At 41.8% G+C, this 24,925-nt stretch overlaps 2 protein-coding genes across 4 annotated transcripts; one reads left to right on the top strand and one right to left on the bottom strand.

Annotated features, from left to right (window-relative positions):
* The first annotated feature begins 2,933 nt into the window (after positions 1-2,933).
* On the top strand, positions 2,934-16,553 carry thrap3 (thyroid hormone receptor associated protein 3). Of its 2 annotated transcripts, XM_011481119.3 has the most exons (12): positions 2,947-3,074; positions 3,190-3,311; positions 7,662-7,792; positions 8,751-9,560; positions 9,821-10,414; positions 11,865-12,031; positions 12,111-12,222; positions 12,368-12,443; positions 12,933-13,114; positions 14,608-14,839; positions 15,011-15,157; positions 15,824-16,553. In XM_011481119.3, the coding sequence occupies exons 3-12, from the start codon at positions 7,677-7,679 to the stop codon at positions 16,043-16,045; spliced, it is 2,658 nt and encodes an 885-aa protein (XP_011479421.1). In that variant the 5' UTR covers positions 2,947-3,074; positions 3,190-3,311; positions 7,662-7,676; the 3' UTR covers positions 16,046-16,553. The 2 variants fall into 2 exon arrangements, with proteins under 2 accessions (XP_011479419.1, XP_011479421.1); XM_011481117.3 differs by having other exon boundaries at positions 2,934-3,311.
* Positions 16,554-17,953: 1,400 nt separating this feature from the next.
* On the bottom strand, positions 17,954-23,097 carry LOC101164822 (protein eva-1 homolog B). 2 transcript variants are annotated; one of them, XM_011481116.3, is made up of 3 exons: positions 22,892-23,097; positions 21,231-21,322; positions 17,954-19,888 (listed from the first exon to the last, which is right to left on the bottom strand). In XM_011481116.3, the coding sequence occupies exons 2-3, from the start codon at positions 21,295-21,297 to the stop codon at positions 19,479-19,481; spliced, it is 477 nt and encodes a 158-aa protein (XP_011479418.1). In that variant the 5' UTR covers positions 21,298-21,322; positions 22,892-23,097; the 3' UTR covers positions 17,954-19,478. The 2 variants fall into 2 exon arrangements, with proteins under 2 accessions (XP_011479418.1, XP_004074185.1); XM_004074137.4 differs by having other exon boundaries at positions 21,231-21,325; positions 22,892-23,094.
* Positions 23,098-24,925: the final 1,828 nt, after the last annotated feature.

Here is a 24,925-nt window from a genome sequence, read left to right as displayed (position 1 = left end):
AAGGTTATTTACAAGGCACAAAGAGCTTTTACAGATCAAAGTTATGACTCTAAAGAAGAACTTGGGGTCATGTGACCTACATTACTTTTACAGAATTAGATTAGAAATCCTCATGCTCTTATTTCCCTACTACAATTTCAAGTTCCACTCTGATCATCTTTTGATCTATTTGTAAAGCATTCCCAGTTGTCTTTTAATTATGATTAGCCAAAATCAAAAAATCCTTTTCTAGGTCATAGTTTCTGCAGAGCGGCTGTATTTCTGCTCTGAATTGTGGCCGGAACCATTGCTGCAGAGTAAGCCCGCCCCCTTTCCATCGTCCCTGTGTTTTATACTCTCCATCTAGCCTACAGCCCCTCACACCCTCAACCTAACATTAGTGGTGTAAATAAAATGGAGCTACCCAGCTGCACAGTTTTGAAGCATATGCCAGCTCAGACGAGGAGAACGAAAACGTTAATGAATCTTATTGTCACAAATCCACTCTTTTTTTAAATGGTATTTTATCGTCTGGTCCTCATTCACGACTATTTAAATAAAGAAATATTCCGAAGGGCAATTATAAGTTTAACTTTCTTTCTTTATATATGTCCTCCATCATCAGAAAAATACCACGAGAACATGTAAATAAAAGACAGTTTTCATGGGAGTGGATCCTTTTTGGAGCAGATCAGCGGTAGAGACTAACACCATGAAACTCCCGCCTCAGTTTAGGTGCTGACATGGACAGCGGTTGAAATTCTGAGCTCCTCTGCCCTGGAGTCAGCCGAAATGCTGAGCAAAAATCAGTTTACACGGGTGAGTTAATGTTGGGACAGAAGTAATTCAAAAGTTTGTCGATGTGCATGGACCTCATGTTTCCAACTGCTGAAAACTTTGCAGCTGCTGCACCAAGTCAGCCCTTCCGCCTTTATGATCCCCTTAGACATGAAGCCCGAAGGACGGAAGGAAATCACACAACTGTTGATTAAAGGTTGTCAGAGAGAAGACGCTTCCTCCTTTGTGTTTTAAAATGTCTGCCCTATTGCTGTCCTAAAACCATCAGCTGGCTTGAACTTTGACCTCAAATCTTCTGTGAAGAAAAGAGGAACCCAGCTTTAAAAGCCCCTAAAATGAGGGCATATAAAAAGGAAGACTGATCAGGAAACTCTGAAAACAAACCTGACATGATTCTGCTGTTTTTTGTCTGTGCTGTCAGCCCCCGTCAGCCCCATCGGACTGACCCACTTTGCCCTAGTGAATCCGATGAGCTCACCAGATGAAGCCGGCCTCCAAAAACAGCTCACCGCACAGCGCAGCCTCTGGTTGCAGAGTGATCTGTCAGAGTTTATTAAAATCAGCGTGTGTCTGCGAGAGTGGGAGGTGTTTGATGTTAAAAGATGCAAACCTGACAGCTTTTCAGTTTGCAGCTGAAGCCACTTCTACCATAAAAACAAACTGAACAGACTTAAAGAAAAAAATATATTTCTGTATTGAAATAAAAAACTGTTTCCAGGTTAAAAATGGTTCTTAACTTAGTTCACTGACCTGTCTGGGGTCCCCATGGTCACCGAACTCCTTTAAATCCCAAAGTTGGATATTTATTTTAACTTCAAATTATTTTCATGTTTCATGCAATTATGTTAATTAAAGCAATACATTTGCTGGAAGAGTGTAGGCAAAAATACCAAAAAAAGACCAAAATGTAGATTGTACAAAACAACTAATAAACATTAAATGGATTGAAAACGTAAAAACAGTGATGCAAGGTATAGCTTTTGTAGATAATTCTGCATCTAATAATAATAGTAATAGGCATCGTTAGCAGAAAAATTGCACCAGATGAACATGTAACAAAGAAAATGTAAGGGCTAAATCTGAAAATGTCATGACAACGTTTGAAAAAAAAAAGACAATTTCCACTATCAACTACATTACATTTATCTAGATTATTATAAAAATATAGAGTTGTTCTGAATGTGTGTACAGATAAAACACTCAAATGGATATATGAATTAAAGAGGGAGTTTAAAATTATTTTGGAAAAAAAAAAATTCTAAATATTCAATCTTTAGAAATCTATCAGGGTGTGCCAAACACGCACAAATAAAAAAGAGAAAGTACAGAAAAAGAAAGAAAATCCTGAAATATTTCGAAGGATAATAACCACAAATGTTATTTAATAAACAATAAACGAAGAAAACATAACTTTATAAGCAGGATCATGACAGCTGAAAGGACTGGTGCGTCAAACCTTCACCTGTTCCCCTGGTTAATCCTCTGTGACAGAGCTCCTGCCAAAAAAAGCATTGGGGGGCTGCGGACAGAGACCCAGCTCCACCTGCCTGTTGGGGTTTGTTTCCCTCGTCTCCATGAGGAACCATGAGCTCCCTGAGCTGACAGGTGCAGCGTGACCCGCAGAGGACAGGGTCAGAGTGACACACATGCATATCCATCAATCCTCTGTCCCTTCATTGCCATTAACCATAAAAGGCTGTTTTATCAAACAAAATAAGAATAGAAATGTGCTTGATCATCTGTTCTGTATAACAAAAAAATAGGTTAGAGATTCATATTCATAATAAACACTATGTGGATGTTTTTTATTGATGTTTAAGTGTACAATACCAAAACTATTCATTGGTCGATGGCTGAAATCATTACTATTGTTATCATTATTATTATTATTATTATTAGTAGTAGTAGTAGTAGTAGTAGTAGTAGTAGCAGTAGTAGTAGTAGTAGCAGTAGTAGTAGTAGTAGTAGTAGTAGTAGTAGTAGTAGTAGTAGTAGTAGTAGTAGTAGTAGTGTTATTAAACATTTTTACTACATTTTTTATATTTATTTAGTTATGTTTTGTATTATATCATTGGTAAACATTTACCTATTAATTCTGGTGAAAAAAAATTTCTATCTGAATTTTAGACTTAAAAATAAGAAAAAGAAATTCTCGCAGATTCTCGCGAGGGTTGCACTGGCCGTACGCTAAGCAGGAACGCTCTAAGCAGGAACTCGCTGGTTAGCTGCCGCGTAGCGTGTCTGCTGTAAAATTAGAAACACTACTTTTACTGTCGTTACTGCAAAGGCGTATTCAGGTAAATAATTTTAACTCAAAGCCGCAGAGAAACGCTTGACTCTTCTGTAAGGCGAGCGGCGGATCCCTCCGTTTGCTAGCTTGCTAACATCTCGTATGCTAACACACATCCGCGGGTTTCGGGTCAGAGGAACCAGGAAGTTCTGCAGAACCAGCGGCGACCTTTTGAGGCTTTCGTCGCTCCTTTAGTAATCCATTAATCTATCTTAACGAAACCCGTCTATCAGAACAAAGACAGGTAAGACTATCTTTATCTTTTTTTCCCTTTCTTGCTAAAGGTTTGCTAAAGTTAGCAATAGCGAATGGGGGCGCGTGCTTGAAACTCATCGAAATCGACGAACAGGGTTAATCCACGCACGTTTAAAGCTGTTAAGTATCAATTACAGTATTTTTTGTCTTTAGATTTTGCATATTTACTTTAGTTATACAAGTAATGATGAAGACACTTTTGTTGTTTTCGAAGCTGCTCTGACTGAGTCTGTCTGGTGCTGGTTTTTTCAAAACCAACTTCACAGGATTTAAAATGGCACCGAATCACAACTTGGGTTGTCTCGACGCCTTTGTTTTAGGAAACATCACATCCAGGAATAGTACAATTATTAAACACTGGCGCCTAATTCATTTCCAGTAATCCAAGTTTGTTTTAGTTCAATCGAGGCTTTTTGACGCCCGTTGCGTAAGTAAAGACTAGTTAATAAACGATTAGGATTGTCAGGGATGAGAAAAAACAAACATATAATGTGAAATTCTTCCCAGAACTAATCAATGCAGTCAGGTCTATCATGAGGTAAGATAACTGTCAATAAGAAACATGCATAAATACAAAATTGTGCACAAATGAATACTTTGTGTACACCTTAAAATAAAAACATATGAATACAATATTTAGTTTTACGTTTGACATGCCTGCTTAGAATACGATTTGTCTACGATTTGAATACAACTCTTGTTTGTCTTGAATACGAAATTTCCCCTGTTAACACGGTCAATAATCCGCCATGGGGTCACAGACATTTTGGAACATTAATTCAACTGTTAAATGTATTATGACTATGCCTTTTTGTAAGCCCAAATTAAAACTAGGTGTCATTTTCTAGGACACAGTTTCTGCAGAGCGGCAGTAGTTCATTAGAAATCTGCCTCTGAATTGTGGCTGAGACATTAGTAGGCCCTTCCCCCACTTCCCATCATCCATTTTTTTTACATGCTGTCCTGCTAGCTTACAGCCCCTGCTTTTAACAGTCAGTAAAAGGAGTTAAACTGCAGAAATGTGGCATGTTTTATATAATCTGTGTAGATTTGCATTTCCTTAATAAAGGAGGAACAAATTCTAATTTACTGGTTCTTACCTACTCCTGAAGAAGCGTCATAGAAGTTTAAGAAAAGCCCAATGAACTAAAGTCATGAAGGATAATCTTGAAGTAACTAATGTCTAATCTTTTAATTTAGTCTCATTGTTTTTTGCTGCTGACAGACTGCATTTTTGGAAATCTGTGTGTTTCATGTCTTTGACCTTGGAATGCATTTACAGTGTGATACAGAGATGTTTGTGCAGCATCTACATCAAACTGAACATGTATTCCAGCTCTGAGCAACATCAGTTCTGCATTAATTCCTGCACACGGTGAAACCTGATCTCAGCCAAACCAAGAAAACCAGTTGTTGTCGTCTGTTTAAAGGAGAATCCAGTGGAGGCTTACAGATGCTGCATTTGTTCTCCTGTCCTGACATCTGTTTCTGTTTTGGAAAAAGACAGTGTTTACAGTGTTTACTTTCTAAGCGAAAGCAAGTTTCTTGTTACTCTGGTGGATCTGACAAGTAACGCTTTGGCTTCTTTCTTTCCGCTGATTTGAAACCAAAAGTAAGTTTAACCTTAACCATAACCTTGTCAATTAAATTACAAGTCCATGCAGTTTTTTTTTTTTTTTCTTTAAAAAAATCCAGAAAATATTTAGAAAAACATGATTTCATTTGCACTGTCTAAGAAATGATCAATTAGGAATTAATTTCTTTTAAATCTAGCTTTGGTTAATATTTTAAAGAAACGCTGTGGGTTTTTCTTTGCAGTTACACATATTGGTAAAATGTGCTCTAACATCAATGTGTGTTTTAAAGACCCACTTTGATGAAAATTGTGATTTAGTTGTTTTTTTTTACATGTTTTTGTGGCATTTTTCTGATGATGGAGGACATAAAGAAAGAAAATTAAGATTGTTCATTTAAATCGTTGTGAATCTGGAGCAAACAAAAAAATTCCTATTAGCTAGATTGTAAAATTGTAAAAATCTCAATGGTTCTTTTTTTCACTTCTTGTTTTGGCCTTTTAAATTGATCTGATCTGAAGCTGAAAAAGACATGAGGTTTGCTGAAAGAAGCCCTGAAGTTCTCCTCTGACGAGGTTGTGGGGGCGGGGCTAATGAATCAGCCGCTGTTGACCGGTTCATGGCAACAGTTGTCCTGCATCTGAAAAGGAATACAGAGCATGAGAAAAGGCCTCTTAACACCAGAGTTTAGCGTCAGTCTGTCTCCAGGTAACCGTGGTTACAGTCTTGCTTAAGTAGCCTGTAAAAGTAAAGATTATTATGTAAGATCATGCTTTTATTTTGAGGTGGTTCTCTGTAGTAAAATCAGATATTTCTCACAACTCATCCATGTAACGGCACAAAAAACACTTTTTCTCCATGTCAGAATCAGCTGATTAATGTTTAATCACATAAACACTTCACCAGTGTCAAAAAAGTGGCATATCAGCGCCAAGCTGCTTTTCTCCACTTCAGAATCCACCTGAAGTTGATTATGTAAACGGTTCAAGAGTTACTGAAGCTAAAGCTCAGATGTTAATGGGTTAATTCAGATACAGTGCAGTTGAATAAAATATTCAAAATTGTTTCCTGATTTTTATTCCAAAAGTAGTTTTCTTTGGTTATAAGAAGATGTTCTGCTTTATTAGTGGTTTAAGATGAAAAAAGGAGGATATTGTATTCACAAAATGACAATTCTGATATTAGATATGTTACTTCCTGATTGGGAGCGATTATTTTCCTGTTAAGTTAACTTATAAACACCTAAGTTACGTTTTATAGATTAAACAGTGCCTGGATTCGGAGCTTTTGCCTGAATTGCTTCTTTACCCTCTACTTAGTTCACCCTAAAGAGCGTTCACCATCTTTCAGGTTGTCCAAATCAACTATTCCAAACCCCAGCGCCCTGTATATTTCCTAGAAGTCTCTGCAAAAAACCGGAGTGCATTGATGCTCATTAAAAATAACAATCTGTTTTTTTTTTTTTTGAAAAGTATATAAATAAATGTTTTTTCTTCATATAAATCATTCAAGTCTTCATCATCAGAACACAATTCTTCGTAAAATGTTCGGTGAATGAGTCATATTTGTCGTTTTCAGGGAGTAGTGAGGGTTTTTGGATGTACTCTTAGTGTTTGTCTGTCACATGACCAGGATGTCTGGTATCCTGGTTTCCCTGCTGATTCATTCAGTAAACCGTTCAGGTTTTTCTAGAATTTCTGGTTTTCATTCCTGCTGGAGAGTGGATCTTCCTCCTCGCTGCTCTGGTGATGTTTTTGAATAAAAAGTTAAAAAACCTAAAAGGTAAACAGAGTTATTAAACAGGACACGTATTTTAACCATAAAAACAATCGGAATTTTGCTCAGGTTGAGTAAAAATATAGAATAAAGATATTTAGATAAGTTAATTCTTCTCTATGAGTTCTGGTAAATCGGACCAAGGATCCCTCCTTCATGTGGGCAACCCTGAGGTTTCTTCGTTTTTTCCGGAATCCATTTTTTTAAGGAGTTTTTCACTACCGCGAAGGGGGGTCTAAGGGCAGGTATGCCAGTTTGGCTTAGTCAGTTTGTTAGTTCAATTTAATATTTTCCTAATGAATTCTATGTATTCATGATCCTTTTGATTTTATGTTTAACTTTTTCAATTACCTATACGAAAGCCCATTGAGACGAACGTTGTTGTGAATTTGGACTATACAAATAAAATTGAATTGAATTGTTTTTCTGTTCAAAGGATCGACTCACATCCAAGGTCAAAGTTCACGTGTTGTAAAGAGAGACCCTGGTCTGTGCAGCAGCTTCACTTCTCTGTTAATCATTCGCTGAGGTTGGAGCTTTCTTCTGGGTCAAATGGAGACGGGCTCTTCTGAGCGCGCTCAGTCAGATTGAACATTTACAGAGACCTGGGGGGGAGTTTTATGTTAAAAACCCCTTTAATGTACCCATTCAGTTCAGTTTCACTCTTGTTTTTTTTAATTTTTTTTTTAACTTCCTCCTTTTTCAGGTCTGACTGAGCTTTCGGGTCAACTCATGGTTCTAACTCTGCACAGGAATGCTTGGTTCTGATGGATCCAACCAAAATTCTTAAAGTCTTAAAACTTCATATTGTTAGTTCTTGATTCTCTTAGCAGTTGTGTGTTTGCAGTTAAAATGCGTGTGCGCTGGTTTAGTTGTGAGTTTTGTTTGTCGTCCTGTGTTTGCCCGACCTTTGCTTCCATCTTTACTCGTGTTCCGGCCACCTCCAGAACCCGCTCCAGTATTCACTGAACTCTCTCTCCCGTTCCAAGGTGAGCCGCATAAACATGTCGAAGGCTCCGGATTCTCCGTCCAGACTCCGTTCCAGATCCCGGTCCAGGTCGTACACCAGATCCAGATCTAGAAGCCATTCCCGCTCTAGGTCCAGAAAGCGCCGCTACAGGTGAGTCCAGTTCTGTGTTTGGAGAGATTGGTTCTGACCAGACTTGTGGATCGGGTCAGGATCTTCTCATTGAGTTTTTGTGAACTTCAGGCAGGGCGTGTCTCTTAAGACAGAGTTTTAGGGCCATAGCAAGAAAAAAATTCTGGAGGATAATTTTTTTTTGTTCCTCGCTTACAGGAAAAAAAGTCTAAATAGGTTTAACTTGCTACAGCAAAGTTGTCTGTTTAACGGAGACTTGCTTTAAGATGAAAGATGTTGACCATTTTTTGAAGCTTTATTTCCGGATTGGTTTTAAAAAACAAATTCTGAACCTTTTGGCGACCCAAAATTTAATTATTGTTATTATTATTCAGATGTTTCCGTGTGTTTGCAGACACAGAAATATTCCTGTTTACCTGGTCAGCCACTGTTTTCCCCTCTTGTTTTTTTCACATTTCTGCACATTTTCTGTTAACAGAAGTGCTAATAATAGTTGTTAAAAAGACAAACTGCTTTGATCTTCACCTGGAAATGAAGAAACGACACAGTCATTGATGGATTTGATCAAACATTTCAACTTTGACACGGAAACCAACATCTTTTGTAGTAATTCATGCGCAGACATGAGGCTTTTATTCCAATGTTTACATCTTCCTGGAGGGTTTAGCAAAAGTTCTGAGTTCCAAAAGCTCGGGAAACCCTTTTCTTTATGAACTCGATCAGCTGTTGGTCATAAAGTTAAGATCTGTTTAAACCTGAAGCAGATAAAACGGTGACTCTTCCCAACAGCAGAGCAGCTTCCTCCGTTTCTCACCGGTCTCTGGACGATGGTGGACGTTCCCCTCAGTTTTGTAGGATCACTCGAGTTGGCAGGTTTAGAACAGCTCTGGGTTTTCTAGAGGACGTGTCTTTGTTTTGTTTCCATAAACTGCTGCCTGCCTGTGCCTCCGCCTCGCCTCACCTCCTCTTCATCTCTCAGTTCTAGGTCTCGCTCCCGCTCCCACTCTCCGTCCTACAGAAACTACCCCTCCCGGGACTATCAGAGCAACCGAGGAGGCTTCAGAGGCTACAACCGTGGCTACCGCCGGCCATTCCACTTCCGTGGCCGGAACCGGGGCTTCTACCCCCGCGGTCACTACCAAAACCGGGGAGGTGGCGGCTACGGCTACAAGTCTAACTGGCAGGGTGGTGGTGGCGGGGGCGGCGGTGGTGGAGGTGGTGGCGGGGGCGGCGGAGGCTGGCACGACCGCCGTCACGATCAGGAGCACCACAGTCCGAGGAGGGGGCGCTCCCGCTCCCGCACGCCCAAGAAGCGCTCGCCAAGCCGGAGCCGCTCCCGCTACTCGGACCGCTCCTCATCAGGACCGTCCCGCCACTCCAGGCGCTCCAGCTACTCCTCCAGATCCCACTCCTCGTCGCCACGGCACCGCAGCAGCAAAGGCCGCCGCAGTTCCAAGGATGTGAAGGACAAGCGGACCGAAGGCTCTGCTGAAAAACCGGGTCAGGTCGGAGAGGGCGGCAACATCGAGAAGGCGTCCGGCGGGAAATGGATCGACTTTGACGCCAGCCCCAAAAGGGGCAGCCCCGACAGAAAGAAAGAAGGCACTCCCTCCACCTCTGAGGGCAGAGGGGGCGGAGCCTCTATGTGGAAAAGTGTGGGCTCTCCTTCCCCGCCCCCAAAGAGCCCCGCCAAGTCCGGACAGAGCGCCACCTTCAGTGGTTTCGGCTTCTTCTCAAAGGATGACGCCAAACCTGCAGACAATTCTGCAATCTCCGCCGCCTTCAAGAAGTACGTCAGACCTTTCCTCCTCCTCCTCTTCATCTTTTATTCAATTCAATTTGGTTTTGTTTATATAGCCAAATATTACAACTCATTTGTCTTTACAGGCTTCACTGACTGTACAAAACATCAAATGAGATATAAAATACAAAAGTTGATGGCTAAACTAAACGGGGCATCCCTGCTCCTAGACCCTTCTTCACTTATCCTCAGAAAATGTTCTCCTCACACATCTCCTGCTGCTCACAGCACCTCCCTTCATCTTTCAGGTTCTTGGCTGAGAACAAAAGTAAGAAGCAGGCAGCAGAGAAGGAGAGCAGCAGAGAGAAGGAGGCGCTGGCTGCAGACCGCGAGCAGGAGAAGAGCTCCAAGTCTGCAGAGATCTTCAGCGTCTCCTCTTCTGCCTACGCCGACTCCAAGGACGACAAGTCTCTGCCGTTCTTCGACCCAGAAGAGGAGGAGTTCCTGAAGTCGCAGGGGCTGAAAGAGAGGGTCATCCCGGACGACGCGGACGCCCAGCGCACCCCCACAGCCCGGGACATTTTCGGGAAGTGGGGGGATGAGCCAAGCATCTCCACGTCTTACTCGTCCAAGGAGAAAGCTCGCCGAGAGGCAGCTGATCCCTCCGACGCCATGGAGGATGAGATGTACCAGGTTCGGAAGCTCTCCAAGAAAGAGGAGAAGTCCAAGAAGAAGGAAAAGAAGGAGAAGGAGAAGCAGAGGAGGAGCGCTTCCCCGCAGATGAAGGAGCGGCCGCTCTTCCCCGGCGCTTTTCCTCCCTCGGATCCGTCACCTGTACGGCCGCTCTCCGCCTCCAGGGAAGACTTCGAGCTCAAATTCAGCTCCTTAGAGGAGCTGCCGAGGTATGAGCACATCCTCTATATCACATGTGTCAAACTCAAGGCCCACGGCCCAAATGTGGCCCGCCATGTCATTTTGTGTGGTCCGCGAGAGCATAAATGTTTTTCATTCTTGAAATAAAAAATAAAAATCGATGTGTATTTACTCATATCTAGGGAGGATTGGACTTAAAATATCGGATTGGGCGACTATATATTAGAACTTAAACACTGTCCATATAACCTAACCTGACAGAATCAAACTTAAAAGGATTTATGCTAGAGTAACAAGCAAACATATGTTTTCTATGCAAAAGAAAGCGTTACCTAATAAATAAATAAATGAGTTATTTAACATTAGGGAGTAGTTACGTTTGTTTTTCATTACATTTAGTTACATGTATGAGTTATATCTGGCCCTTTGAGGACAGCTACTATACTGATGTGGCCCTCAGTGAAAATGAGTTTGACACCCCTGCTCTAAATGAGCGGTCCTCAATCTCCGGGCTGCGGACCAGTACCGGTCTATGGGGCGCTCGATTCCGGGCTGCAGACAAAGAAAGTACATACGGAACTTGAATTATTTCTATTTTCTGATTACTGAACTCTGTCCACCACTTTCGTCTTGACGTATGTTAAGTCGCTAGCTTCAGTCACAAGTCTTAAAAAGATCCACGACTGACTCTATTGTTATACATCTGCTGATAAGAAGGTTTCAAACATGGTAATTTCTATTTATTATTATCTTTAGAAAACAGTTTTGTCATTTTAATTTGTAGTAGTTTTTTATCACACCTTAATTTAGCCTTCACTTTGGCGTTTAAAGGGAAATTCTCCTCACATTTTGATTGTTTCCACACCAAGTTTAAGTTTAAACCAAAATACAAATTAAATTAAATAAAGTTTTGGTTTTGTGGAAACATTTGAAAAGGACCTTTAAGAATTTCACCACATCAAAGCTAAATAAGGCAGAAATCTGTTAAATACTCTTCTGTGTTACAGAGAAATACATGATGAATCAATATGTAAATAATTTCCAGATAGGATTAATCTTCTTGGCTTCATGGAGTTTTTACAAATCAGGGATGACTTCTACAGATCAACAAATTTGTTTCTTTTCAATCTTTACTATCTGTAAAACATCAACAGACAGTTTGCATTTTAATGGGAAACATAGATTTTTCAGAACCCAGAAGCTTAATCCATTTTTTCTTAAAAATAAAATTTATGGGTATTTTACCACAAACCAAGTGGACCACAGAATCCATTTCTGACGGTTTTCTGATGCCACCATGGCTTCTTTGGCTCGTTCGGACCAGCCTGGGAAAATATTGTCTGACATTTAACCGGTCTGTGGAAAGGTTAAGGGCCTCTGCATTATATCCATCACTTGTTAGCAACTTGACTCCTGCTGCTTTTCTCCTCGTTTCCAGAGTTAAGTTATCCTCCTGACCGCTGTCCCGTTTCCCTGCAGCTCCTCGCTCTCCAAGGACCGGCTCATTCCGCGCGACCTGCCGAACTCCTCCAAGAAGGATCCGGAGTTCCGCTCCATTTTCCAGCACGTCCAGTCGGCGCAGCTGCGGCGCAGCCCGTCGGAGCTGTTTGCGCAGCACATCGTCTCCATCGTGCATTACATCAAAGGTAGAGCGGCCCGGGCGCCGCTCGCCCATACAGTCGGGGCGCTCCGAACGTATCGTTGACTGTCGTTTTGTCTCCCCAGCACAACACTTCCCTTCCTCTGACATAAGTCTGAGTGAACGCTTTGCCATGTACCAAAGAAAAGCTGCAGAGGCAGAAATGATGAAACCAAGGAAGAGTCCAGAAATCCACAGGTAGCCCTCGCCGTCGCCGCCGCCAGCGTAACGCTGACACCTTCCCGACAGAAATGACCAAAAATACACAAAATCACCTCAGATTGATGGTTTTTTCCACGTTTGTGCTTCTGATCCCTCTCCACCTTTTTTCTCCGCCTTTTAGGAGAATCGATGTCTCCCCCAGTGCCTTTAAGAGGCACCCTCACCTCTTTGAGGATTTGGACGAGTCGAGCTACAAGGTGACGAGCGCTTTATAGACGTGTGACGTGTTTGGAGTCTTGACCAAAACTGAGCGGCCGTGTTCAGCTTTTGTGCTTTTCTTTCAAAGGATGCGTATTTCTAAATCAAAAGAGCCCAATTGTGTTTAATAAGTGCCAAGAAAGCCCCCCCAGCCTATGAGATATGGTTATTGATTGATATGTACGAACCCGAGCAAAAAGGCTTAAAGGAAGTGAATTAAGATCCAGAGTCCAAGCCTCTCAAGGGACGCTTTTCTGTGCCTTTGCCGCGTAAGTATTTTCTCCTGAGCAGAAAAACCCTGAACGTCAGTTAATGTTGATGCATGTTCGTACACACACACACACACACACACACCTGCTTCACATAGCTTGTGCTGACTCAGCAGCAGAGAACAACACCTTCATCTGTGCGTGGGCTCGTTTCACATGCGCCCCCCTCGCCTCCCCACTAACCCCACCTCCCTCCACCCCCACCCCCCGTCTCCGCAGGATCCAGGAAAAAAGTTTAAAGGAGACGTGATGGACCTCCGCCTGGATATTGAGAGACGTAAGAGGTTTGCCGGGAGGGAACGCGACTACAAGCGCGAGGGAGGCAGGAGCCCCGAGGGCTCCCGAGGACCCAGCAGGGAACAGTCCACTGAGAAATCCGGAAAACACCAAAAGAAGTCCAAGTACGTCCGAAGACCACTTTACAGCTCTGACACGGTTACGCCAGTCATGTATGAAATGCAACTTTTAAAGATTTGGAATAATGAATTTCAATTTTTTTCTTTGATATACAGTTAACTTACATTTTGACAGTATCTCACACAAATTCCTTTCAAAATAAAATACACCTTGTGTCCTAAGATCCTCATTTTGCAGCAAACCTTCTTAAATATAAAGACGAAATAAAGTCCAAAGTGGTTTTAAATTGATGATGTTGGCTTAGAATTCAAATGAAATAAAATCTGTACATATAAAATGTTGTTAAATACATTAAAGTCCCACTCTAATCATGTTTTGAACGATTTTAAAAGCGTCCACAGTGGTCTTTTGATTATGATTATGCCATAATTAGCCAAAAGCAAAAAAACTGTTGTTTTGGAGGACATATTTCTGCAAAGCGGCAGTAGTTCATCAGAAATTCACCTCTGAGTTATGGCAAGACTGTTGGCGTACAGCCGTACAGTTTTGAGTCAGATGCCAGCTCAGATGAAGAAAACATGAAAATGGATCCATTGTCTGCAAGTGGATGCAGAGAAAAGGGAGCTTGTGGGCCGCCCAGCGTAAAACAGATACAATCTTTTTCAAACTGCATTTCTATTCGTTTGCTCCTGATTCACGATTTGAATAAATACTAAAAAATGCTGTTTGAATCTTAATTTTCTTTATACATGTCCTCCATCATTAGAAAAATGTCACATGAATGTGTTAAAACATTTTATTGGAGTGGGTCTTTAGGAACTTTGCCTCTGCACAGCAGGTACACTGTTGTGCAGCAGAAGAAAAGAACATTTGCTTCAGTAAAGATACTCAGACAGTAGATTAGAGATTTTCACATCATTTTGCTCAGTTATCTGACATGAAACCAATCCAAACCTAAATAACAAAGATAAATGAACCAAAGCGACATGATTTAATAGGCTTTTTTTATCGTTGGCATTTTTCTGCAAAGCCAAAGAGCCACAATGTAGAGATAAGGAACAGACATCCCGTCATGTCTTTTAGACTTTTCTTTCTAAAAAAACTGAAGTAAAACAAGTTTATGAATTTAAACTGGTTTGTGAATTTGACCTGTTAATGTTTGTATGTAATTTTTCAGGATCTTCGAAAAAATTTGTTTAGTGGATGAGCTCAGAACGGCCATTGAAAGTGCAGCGGAGTGAATGGAGGCGATGACTGTTCCTTTACTTTTATATGAGTTTCTTCACGGTGTCTCAAAGTATTTCTGAAGATCAGTGCCGTCCTCCAGGACTCAATGGCTAAAGAGTGAATCCCTGAAGTATTCAGATGTTCTGTTTCATCTGTGATGATAAACTTTCAGCAACAAATCAAGTTCAAGTCTTTAATCTACAAGTCATGGTTCTGCCTCCCAGTTTCATGTCGCTGAGAGTCACAACAGGTGAAATGTTTGTACTGCCGGTTCCCTCCAGATGTTAACGGCTTCTTTGCTTCCTGACAGGAAGAGTAAGAAGAAGAGGGATCGCTCTCCATCTTCCTCCTCCTCCTCTTCCTCCCCGTCCCCTTATCCTCCTCCTTTCAGGGGCAAAGAGTATGTAGGGGAGGGGATGGAGCATCCAGAGGAGAACTACGGTCACCCGCGTTATCCGCCGAGGGACTATGGGGGCCCTGGAGAAAGAGGCCCCCGAGATTACGAGGGCCACATGGCAGAGAGAGGAAGAGGCCGAGGATTTGTGAGTTCTTCCTCATGGTGTTGGTGGTGGTGGTGTAAATGTCTGTCTGAGTATAGTGAAGGTAACGTATGTTTGAGCGGCTCACAAGAGATTCTGACGGGTTTGATTCCAACCCTTTTATTGTCTGAGCTGCAGAGAATCCCGGACAAACCCCCATTTTTCTGGTTTCAGTTCCCCAGGATCAGAGGAAGAGGCTGGAACCGAGGGAATTACCCTGGCAACAGCAATGGAAACCCTGCCAATATGAACCCTCCGGTTCGCCCCCCCGAGGAGGAGTGGGACCCAGAATACACCCCCAAGAGCAGGAAGTATTACCTGGTGAGTCCTGCTCCACCAGAAGGTCATGTCGGTTAAAGCTTTCTAGAGATCGTCTCAGCCTGATCCAGCAGGGGGCAGCAGAGCGCCAACATGAAGCTTTATCAGTTCTTATAAATCAACAGATGGAAATGAAGAACTCCTCTTCATCAACTACAGATGTTGCTCCTTCCTTTCAAATGTTGAATTTTTTAATCTTGGGGCGTTCCAGGTCAGTGTTTGTGATTGTAGCCTGTTTGGCTAATTCACAACAAATGTCCTTATATTTTGTTTTATTTTTAAATAAGTAAAAACTAATGAAAATGTGATAGATGAGCGCATGATATACACAGATAACAGCTTAGACTGGCCTTCGTTCTCTGGAAAGGATTTCCTTGTGACTTTTTGGAGACTAATGTCCCTTTTCCTGTTTTTTCCTGTTCGTTAAGCTACTTTTTTTTAAATTTATTTTTTCTTTTTTGATAAAAACAAACACATAGAATTTTTGATGATTGACCTAATTTATTTAGTCAAACAAAGACTAAGGACTCACTAAAATAATGGTTTTATCAACCAATTAAGGCCAAGAGTTCCTTTAATTGTGCTAAAAAGTATAGTACCCAGTATAGATCCCTGAGGCATCCCTTAATTTTGTTTTAACATTTTGATGCATTTTTTTTCTTTTCTTAGCACGATGATCGCGATGGAGAAAAGACCTGGATCGACAACCGTGGGCGGGGCCGTGGCTCCTTCCTGCCCCGTCGCGGGCGCTTCGTGTACCGGAAGGGGGGTAGCAGCCCCAAGTGGACCCACGACATGTTCCAGGGGGGCGAGGAGGGCGAGCTGGTGGACGATGGGGGCGAGGGCGAGCAAAAGGAGGGGAAGAGCGGGGCAGATGGCCTGAAGCCATAAACCCCCCACCCCCACCCCCTTCCTCGACGGTTGAAACGTGTTTGTGAGTGTAGACGAGACGCACCGTTACTGTGAGAGTTTTAGATTTCCCTCTTTTTAACCGTCAAAGCTTCATCTTCCTTCCTGCAAATAAAAAGCTCCGTGCCTTAGAGGAGGAGGGCGTTCGAAGGCTTTCATCTGTCGTTCACCCGGATCCACAGGACCAATCAGCCGCCTCCATCCGACAGGAGCGTCAGCCCTGTCCAGCAGCCTGAGCTCCGCGTGTGTGCACGTGTGCTTTTTCACGTAGCAGTACATCTTCTCTGGTTTGTTTTGGGTTTAGCGCCGTGTCTTTTTGGGTTCCGAAACGTGTCGTGTGAGTTTTTGTGAAGCTGCAGCTTTGAAACGTAAAGATTTGTCCGAGATGAGCCGAGCGGGAAAACTGCATGGATCCGAGACTCCAGTTTTTCATTTTTACTGTTCATGCTTTGAATTAACTGTAATTTTCAATAAATCTCTGTGATTCGGAGCCTTTTCTCTGATCCTTCATACTAAAAGGTGGAAAAAAATGTCACTGATGAAAACACCTAAATACAAAAGCATTTTTAGATGAAGGCAAGTTTTTTCCCCCCTGAAACGAGTTTTGTTTGCCCACAGCGCCACTATGGGGCGCTGTGAAGCACTGAAGTAGTTAAATATTGCTTTAAGGACTTTTATTTCCTGTGAGTGTAAAAAGATGAGATTACATGAAGTACATTAAGCAAACTTTAAGATGATCAACAAGAAATAGATGCAGTTTTAAGTACATTTCGATTGAAAATGATAGAATTTATGTTGTTAAACAATTGTTTTTAGTTTCCTAAACAATTATTCTGTTATCTGTTTGTCAAAAAAAGAGTACTTTGTAATGGTTTTCAGTTTGCTGCAGTTTAAACTTGGTTAATCATTTATTCAATTAATGTTAAATTGTTTTAAAACTATTTGACCTAGTTTTTTCATGTTCATCAAACAGACCTGATATGCCCTAAAATGCACAAATTCTCACTTTGAGAAAAGCTGAGTCAAACTCTGGTCCGAACAGCTTTTAAAAAAGAAACGATTAATCAGATGTTTTCTCTAAAGGATGATTAAAGGGCATTTGTCTTGGTGGAGTAAACAGGATGAGCTGCATCCAGACATTCTGCAGAAGCAGAATTCCTCAGACTGGCGGGAAAAGGCAGGAAGTCGTTGACCTCATGGGATGCTGCTGCGGGATGGGAACTTCTGCAGAGCGGTGGGGTCTGCGACCCCGGCTCAGAAACCAAACAAACAGGGGCTGTCACACATTAAGGGGTAGGTGGGCGAGAACAGGAAGTGAGGCGCTGATCCACATGAACTGGGAAAACTGGGAGTCTGTTATTCCCATCAATCAGCAGATTTCCGGCTGATTTAGACTCGAGATCGTTTTCTAACTAACATGAGTTTTTAGTCAAATCTATATTTTAGAACAGATTAGTTTTCATTATTGCTCAAAAATAATCACTAACATAAAAAACACACTAAAAACAAGTTTAAGAAAAGCCTTTTATTTTTCTGCAAATAAAACGTACAAAAAAGTAAATACATTTAATTTAATCCACAAAGTCATATATTTAAAAAACACATTACCTTTTCTTAGAAAAGTACATTTGCTTATTGTTTTTCTTTTTTACAGCATTTATTGTTTTACGTGAACATTTTTAAAACAATAACCACTTTTTCAAAAAAAGTTGTATAATCTTTTCTTTATTTTACTCTCAATCTTTAGAATGCTGACAGCTGAAAGTTTGAGCTACAAAACGATTAATAGTTCCACAAAAAAACACAAGAAGGATTTTTAGCGTTTTTTATTTTTTTATTGTTTTTAAAATTTCTGCCCAGCAACTGGATAATTTATGGCCTTTTATCCTCTTTTTTTTCCAATTTACATTCTTTGGTCTCTGTTTAATTTAAGATGTTTTTCTATTATGATTCTTTTTTCATAAACAGCTTCAAACAAAATATAGCAATTTTACCCAGGTCGTTTTAGCAAACGTTGCATTTTCTTTCTATTTCATTTAGTTTTAGTTTTCAATTTAGCACTTTCTTTAACTAGTTTAGCCGTTAGCGTTTATTTTAGCAGCTTTTGGAGTCGACATCAGAGTTTAACTTTAATTATCTTGCTTTAACATGAACTGTATTCCATTGCTTCAGCTAATTTAATATAAATAACATACATTTTGCAATATTTCCAACATTTAAAACTCATTTCACCAAGTGCCAAAGAAACGGAACGATGGAATGAAAAGTAAACAAAAAACCTGAAACTTCTTTTAATTTCTGATCAGAGTTTATGACATCATTGGGAATCCAAGGTGGCTGCCAAAACTAGAGAAATTGTGCACAAATTATTCTTTTTGAAGATGTTTTTTAGCTAAATTACATTTATTTGTGTTTTTGTTTTTTTCTAGCATAAAAGGGTTTTCCAGATATTTTCTGTGTGGATGGAACTAATAGTCTTAAACAAGCTGCATTTGAGGGCCTTTTTTTAATAACCTGAATCTTACCAGGTTTGATGAAAATGATTTATGGTCATTATGCAAATCACGTGACCAGGCATCTATTTTTACTTCTATGACGCGGCTGTAGATTAGCGCTCCCTGCTGAAAAGCTAAACACAACAACACACCGCAACTTACTGAAAAAAACAAAAATTTGCCGGCAGACCAAAATGTTTAAGAACACAACAAGGTCTTATCCAGCAGTACAACATTGAAAAAGGTGCAGGCATCACTTAAGGTCAAAGGTCATGATTCAAATGTCAGGAAATGAATTTTCGACCAAATGAAACCGTGAAAGTTGAAGGAGAAAAACTGCTGGCAAAAAAACAAAATACAAATATAAATCTGGATTATCGACAAATATCCGAACAAAATAATCTGACAAAACAAAAAGAGGAAATGTTGTGGAGGGCTTGACTCCCATCTGGACCAACATTAACAGACTTTTGAAAGAAGAGTCAAACATGTTGGAGGGAGTGTGATGGTTTGGAGCTCTGCAGCAGATCCACATTGGAATGGATTAACATTTTGTAGAGTTTTGTTCAAAGTTTGGATTAGATCTGATGCTGTTTCATGAACTTGAATACACAGTAATGATGGTAAACCCTTTAGAAAACATGAAGAACCTTCAGTAAAACTCATCAGAACTGTGGTTCACTTTTGAAGACTCAGCTTTTCATCCTCATTTTTAAACTGTGGGTAATATTTTTTAATATAATCTCAGATTATCTATAGGATTAACATCTGTGTGTAAATTATTGATGGAACAGGCACTACCCTGCAGACATCCTCACCTCGGTTCCCTCAGAACCAAAGTTCCTGCAGAAACACTGAAGAGGATCCTCTGTGGAAACAGCAGAGGTCACCAGCGAGCCGTCCTCTCCTTCCTGGTTCTGTCAGCAGTAATGGACCCGCCCCATGGTTCCGGTTCCCGTGACCAGGATGTCTGGCTGTCCGTTCCTCCATATCTCCCGGACGATCCGCTCTCGCTCCTCCAGACGTCGCGCCTTCTCCAGCTCCTCCGCAGAGGCAAACACGTTCACGCTCCTCAGCGTGCCGTTTGATTGGCTGCTGCGGTTGCTCAGGGCGCCCCCCGTCGTCTTGGGGTCTTCCTCCTCCTCTTCTTCCTCCTCCTCGTCCTCCTCTTCCTCGCTGGACTCCTTCAGCTGTCTCCTCTCAGGAGATGAAGAAGGTTTCCTGCGGTGTTGAGTCCTGCAGGCGATGCCTCCCACCAGGAGGCAGAGCGCCATGAAGAGGCCGAAGGAGACCCCCATCATGAAGTAGAGAGCAAAGCTCTCAGGGTTCGCTGCGGAACAAACAACGTTTATTCTGGAGCCGAAACAAAACGAGCAGAACCCAAAAAACATTGAAGACGTGTTTTATGCCAAAGCCAAACAGCTGAGGCTCCAAGTTTGACCTTCAGGAGGACCTGCGATCCTCCTGCAGGAGTCTGTTCTAGTCTGGAACTTCAAACTGATGTTTAGAGGGAACCTGAGTGAAAGCTATGTTCACACCGGCCTCTGCAACATTCATTCAAGCGACCACTTCCAATGAGAAGTCAATGTAAAAGCAGGTTTCTGCATCGCTGCACATGTTGTTACGATTGTGCAGAACACACAGGCACTGAACACACTTTGAAAGTTAAACCAGCTCAGTCAGGGACTCGGATTTGGTTGTGACGTCCTTTTCAATTCACTGAAGTACCAACTCTTTGAAAACTGATCATGGAGGAGAAATTAATAACTGGTTTGTGGCCGGCTGGAATTCTATGACGCCATGTGTTGCATTTATCGGAATAGAGCTGTGAAAGAAAAAGCCTGGAGCAAGATTCACCAGATTTACACCGCTTTGACATTTTGCACCAAGACTACTTAACTGTAGGTGGCGGACATGCGCTAGTAAACAGTAGCAAAATAAGAAGAAGCCCCTCCCTGCTTGTCCAGTGTGAACATTTAGCCCATGGTGTTTAGCACGTTCTTGAACACACGTCACAAATCCAAAAGCCTTGTTTCCACTGAGTGGGGAAATCCGGTCCAGTCCGGTCTGGTACTTTGAAGGTTTTTTTGATTATAAAATTGACCCATTAAGCTGGACCAAATCCATTTTGGGCCCCCGTTGGTTGTAGGTCCATAGAAAAATGTAACCTTAGAGCAGAGACACTGTTGAAACCCATTGATTGGCTGAAGGTCTTTGCAGCAAAAGAAAGCGCCAAAAAAGCGGCTGTATTCCTCTTCGCCGCCCGCAATCTTCCATCGAACAACATGAAATGGTTTGTATCTATGAGGGACCAAATGGGAAAAAATGAGCTGCTGCATGACCTCCATTGGTGTTAGCTTCACCCCACATGCATCGTGGCGGTCCAATTTTAAGTGGAAGCGCTCACCTGAATTGCCTGGACAATTCTAAACAGGACCGGACCCCACTGCTTAGTGGAAACAAGGCTAAAAAATTAAAAACAGAGTCTAAAGAACTGAGGTACACCTGCAGTGTAACATGAGCCAGGAGGTCAGGACTCTGACGGACTGCCTGCACTCTTCAATCTCTGCATTTGTGGCCTTTTCTGGCGTCCCTCCACCCCAAACAGCTAAAAAAAACACTTCAGGGACCCTTTTTTAAAATCTTTTCTTCCCACAGTTGAACAAACTGACCTTTGATATGGGCGTAGGTGGCCATGCTGTTACTGAGCAGCTCCATGTCCCTCTTCACGGGCTCCATGATGGTTTTACAGCTCCACCATCTCCTGCTGTGGAGCAGAGCAGAGGACAAAGTCACCTGAGAAGATCTTCACATTGGGGATTTTTCCCATCCCATTTTTACAACGGCATTTTTCCTTCTTCTCCTGATTCACAGCATTAGAAGTAAAGACATAGTCAGAAATGCAATTGTAAGCTCAAATGTCTTCGTTTATGTCCTCCACCATCAGATAAATGCCACAAGAACATGTCAAAAACACCAACAGCAGGATTTTCCCGGCGTGGGTCTTTAATCTGGCTCCTCAGGGACAATCTGCTCATGTCTGATTGCCCTTTGGACTAAAAGTGTTGAAGTTTCCCAGCTCCTCAAATTCACTTTCCTTCATCAACAATGTGCGTGGGAGCCTAATGTGTACTTTTGGCTCCCAGGGGATGATGATGTCATAACCCCCACTCACCCACCCACCTCCAGCTGTTACATAAAGGGGGCTCGAGTCCCTCTCCCACCCTGATCTTCATCCCTGTGGCAGAGCTGGATCGCTCTCCTTTATTTGTTTTATGGGCAATTACAGCTGGAGTTGCCATGGGGGTGGGAGGTGGGGGGTCGGTGGGAGTCCACAGACCTAAGTGACCCCCTCCTTCCCCAAGGAGATCCATGATGGGAACCAGAGGTCCTTGCCTAGAATGTATTTTAAGTGTACAAAAAAACAAACAACGTAGCTCTGCCTGCTGTTTGTGTTTTCCATTTTCAAGGCCCCCTAGACACAACAACGTCGGGGGTATGGGGGGGGGGGGGTTCTTTTGGTTCAGTTGCTAAACTTAGCCAACTTTTATTTTAAAAAAACTGCCTTTTATTGAGTTAAAACCTTTTGCCTGGAGGTCGCTGAAGGCCAGGGCCGTGCTAAACTGGGGGGCCTGGGGTGGGGGGGGCCCTTCTATGTGATTTTTTAAAATGATTTTTTTTATTCTTGTGCAAGGAGGAGGCACTCTGTTCAACCTGAATTGTCAAATTCTGTTAACACTTAAGTATTTGACACCCCCCCCCCCAGTGATTTATTTACTCCAGATTTGTTGGGGGTTCACAAACATATTAATTTGAATAAACACATATAGTAACTAAGTGTCTGACAGCTTCCCTGTTGTCATGGTAACTCTTCACCAATAATTATTGGAGCTCATAATCCAGAGAAGCTCAGATGAACGTTTCAAAAACACATTTTCATTTGAATGAGGTTTTGTGTGAAAAAATGCAAAGGAAAACATCCAGCTGAGGGTCACTTTAGAACTTTGACGTGGTCTCGACTTATCTCTGACCCACAGACGGTGGTTCTGCTGTCCTGCTCAGACCAGAGCCAGTGTCCCCACCTCACACCTCCAGACCAGACCAGCGAGCTCCGGGCCCGGCAGCTGGGGCTGTTTATGCCAACCCCATCAAATCCCCACACTTCCTGCTTACAAATCCCAGAGGAAACCCAGGGCGTCTGCTGACCGTCAGACTCGTTCACTAGCAGCTTTTCCCCAAATCCCCTTTTCTTCATTTCTTCTGTTTCCATGAAGCTGAGTTTTTAAGATCTTCAAGGAGGAAGAAGAGACACAGTTTTTTTCTCCTCACTCACCTGGTTCTAGAAGAAGTTGCACTTTTTTTTTAGTAAAGTCCACAGACGCTGAGCCTCAGGCTCCTCCACTGTCTTCCTCTCAGATGTTTGCTTTTCCAGGGCAAAAGTGGTACTCATGCATGCCCCTCTGCCTTCAAAATAAAAGCCTCAGTCTGGAGCTCCTCTGCAGGTTGGAGCCTCATCTCTGAGCAGATCCGAGACTCTGTTTGCTTTTAAGACCAGTGGGTGGAGCAGGAAACGGCAGGGCGGCTGCGGAGGGGTGCAAAGCAGTGGGAACTGCTGAATTAACTGAGCTCTTTGTGTTTTAATCAGAGCCCAGAGGCAAGCAGAAGTGCATCCTGTAGGAGCTGCGAACCGAAAAGCGCCGGTTCTGTTTCAGATCAGCTTCACAGCAGTTCGTGGGACTCATGTGCAGCTTTGTTTGTCCTGCTGATGTTTGCTGGCCTCCTTTCATTGCAAATTTCTGACTTTTTTGACAAAGTAAATTTGATGATGTGTCAGTAAAAATGGAGGAAACCACTTTCTAAACATTAGCTAGTGAACATGTATGAAAACTCGCCAAAGCTGAGGAATTTCAAACCAGTGAAACTTGGATCTGGATGTGAGATCATCCATCACCCCTGAAAAAAAAAGAGAAAGATAGTGATAGAAGAAAAAAAAAAGTTTTTCACCCACTTCCACCTCAAAATTCAGCCATCACTGTACAATGCAGGGATAAAAGTTCAGATATGAATTTGTATTTTTGATCAGAATAGATCAAGAAGAGCAACAATGATGTAATCTTGGAGGTAAACATGAAAAAAAAGAACCTCCTGTAACCTTTGTGCTATCCTAGGCACTTTAACATTGGGAGTTGGGTCATCTAGACCCACTACTAGACAGTGCGCTGAACCTTTTTTCTTCAATGATTTGTGATCTTTCCACCTTTATCCACCTTTGTCATGGTAGGGAGAACACGTCAATGTAAGGGTGGGGTCATAGGATAGCAAAAGGGTTCAATAATTAAGATTCAAGTAAAAACAAATCATTTTGAAATGTCCTACTTTACCATATTTGTTTTATGCATAGAAGTTTGGGGGATTCATTATAAGTTTACCTTTCAACAATTCTCTTCAAAACAAAAAAAACATAAAAAAGTCCAACTAGTTATTCTCAAACCTTAATCACACAAACAGCTTATTTATACAGTCAAAAAGAATTCAAACTTTGAGATTTGTGTTTGAGATTTTGTAAATATGTCCATATGCAAAACTTAAATAAACTAAATATTTATAATAATATTTATAAATTTGAATCGTGTGGGGATGCATTTGACATGACATCCTTCAAATGAATCATTTTTTATTTTAATATTAGTAGGCTGTAGATTTCATGATGGAAGGTGAGGGTGATGACAGGAGGGGCACTGCTTCACCTGCCTCCCCTGACCGCACGTCCTCGCTCAAAACATAAACAAGAAACTAAAATACATAGAACCGATCCCAAACCAGCCTAAATTATGTCCACACAGTGATGCGTTTGAATCCATCAGGTTCAGTTGGAGGAGATGGTTGAGGAGTATTTGTTTTTTCTCATTCAGCTGTGGGACCTTTAGAGAATCGGTGTACAACTCCAGACATTGAGGGACGACCCCCTACTGGTTTTTCGGAATTCCTGCTTTATCTGCTGCTGATTACCTGGATCAGGTGCGTTTCCAACAACCAAGATTTTGTTTTTGTGTTCAGCCAATTTCTCATTGTCTATCCCCATCAGTTAGGGAGTGGAAGGTGGGACAGGGCTGGGGGGTTGTGTGTAGGTCTGGGGAGGGGGTTCTATTTTAATTTTCAATCTTGTTTGTATAAAATATTATTTTATATTTTGTTTTGTCTTAATGTAAAGCCTGTTGTGTTATGTGTTAATAGGAAAAGTGCTATATAAATAAAGTTTGGTTTGATTTGATTTGATTTGATTTAGGGAATAAGGAGCTTCAATGACATTTTAGTTGGAAAACATGTTGACACCGGCCCTCAAGACCTGGATTTTGTCTCCACTACA

The sequence above is a fragment of the Oryzias latipes genome, chromosome 11, assembly GCF_002234675.1.
Source record: "Oryzias latipes chromosome 11, ASM223467v1".
Lineage (NCBI taxonomy): Eukaryota > Metazoa > Chordata > Actinopteri > Beloniformes > Adrianichthyidae > Oryzias > Oryzias latipes.
The sequence above is the reverse complement of the archived record's forward strand: the minus strand, read 5'-3'. Positions and strand labels throughout refer to the sequence as shown.

What these genes read in the sequence shown, in the direction of transcription:
- thrap3 (XM_011481117.3), top strand. Translation starts at nt 7,677, where the DNA reads ATGTCGAAGGCTCCGGATTCTCCGTCCAGACTCCGTTCCAGATCCCGG. An exon ending in ATCTCCGCCGCCTTCAAGAA is followed by an intron (nt 9,561 to 9,820) that starts GTACGTCAGACC and finishes TTCATCTTTCAG; the next exon opens with GTTCTTGGCTGAGAACAAAA. An exon ending in CATCGTGCATTACATCAAAG is followed by an intron (nt 12,032 to 12,110) that starts GTAGAGCGGCCC and finishes TTGTCTCCCCAG; the next exon opens with CACAACACTTCCCTTCCTCT.
- LOC101164822 (XM_011481116.3), bottom strand. Translation starts at nt 21,297, where the DNA reads ATGGAGCCCGTGAAGAGGGACATGGAGCTGCTCAGTAACAGCATGGCC. An exon ending in CACCTACGCCCATATCAAAG is followed by an intron (nt 19,889 to 21,230) that starts GTCAGTTTGTTC and finishes TTTGTTCCGCAG; the next exon opens with CGAACCCTGAGAGCTTTGCT.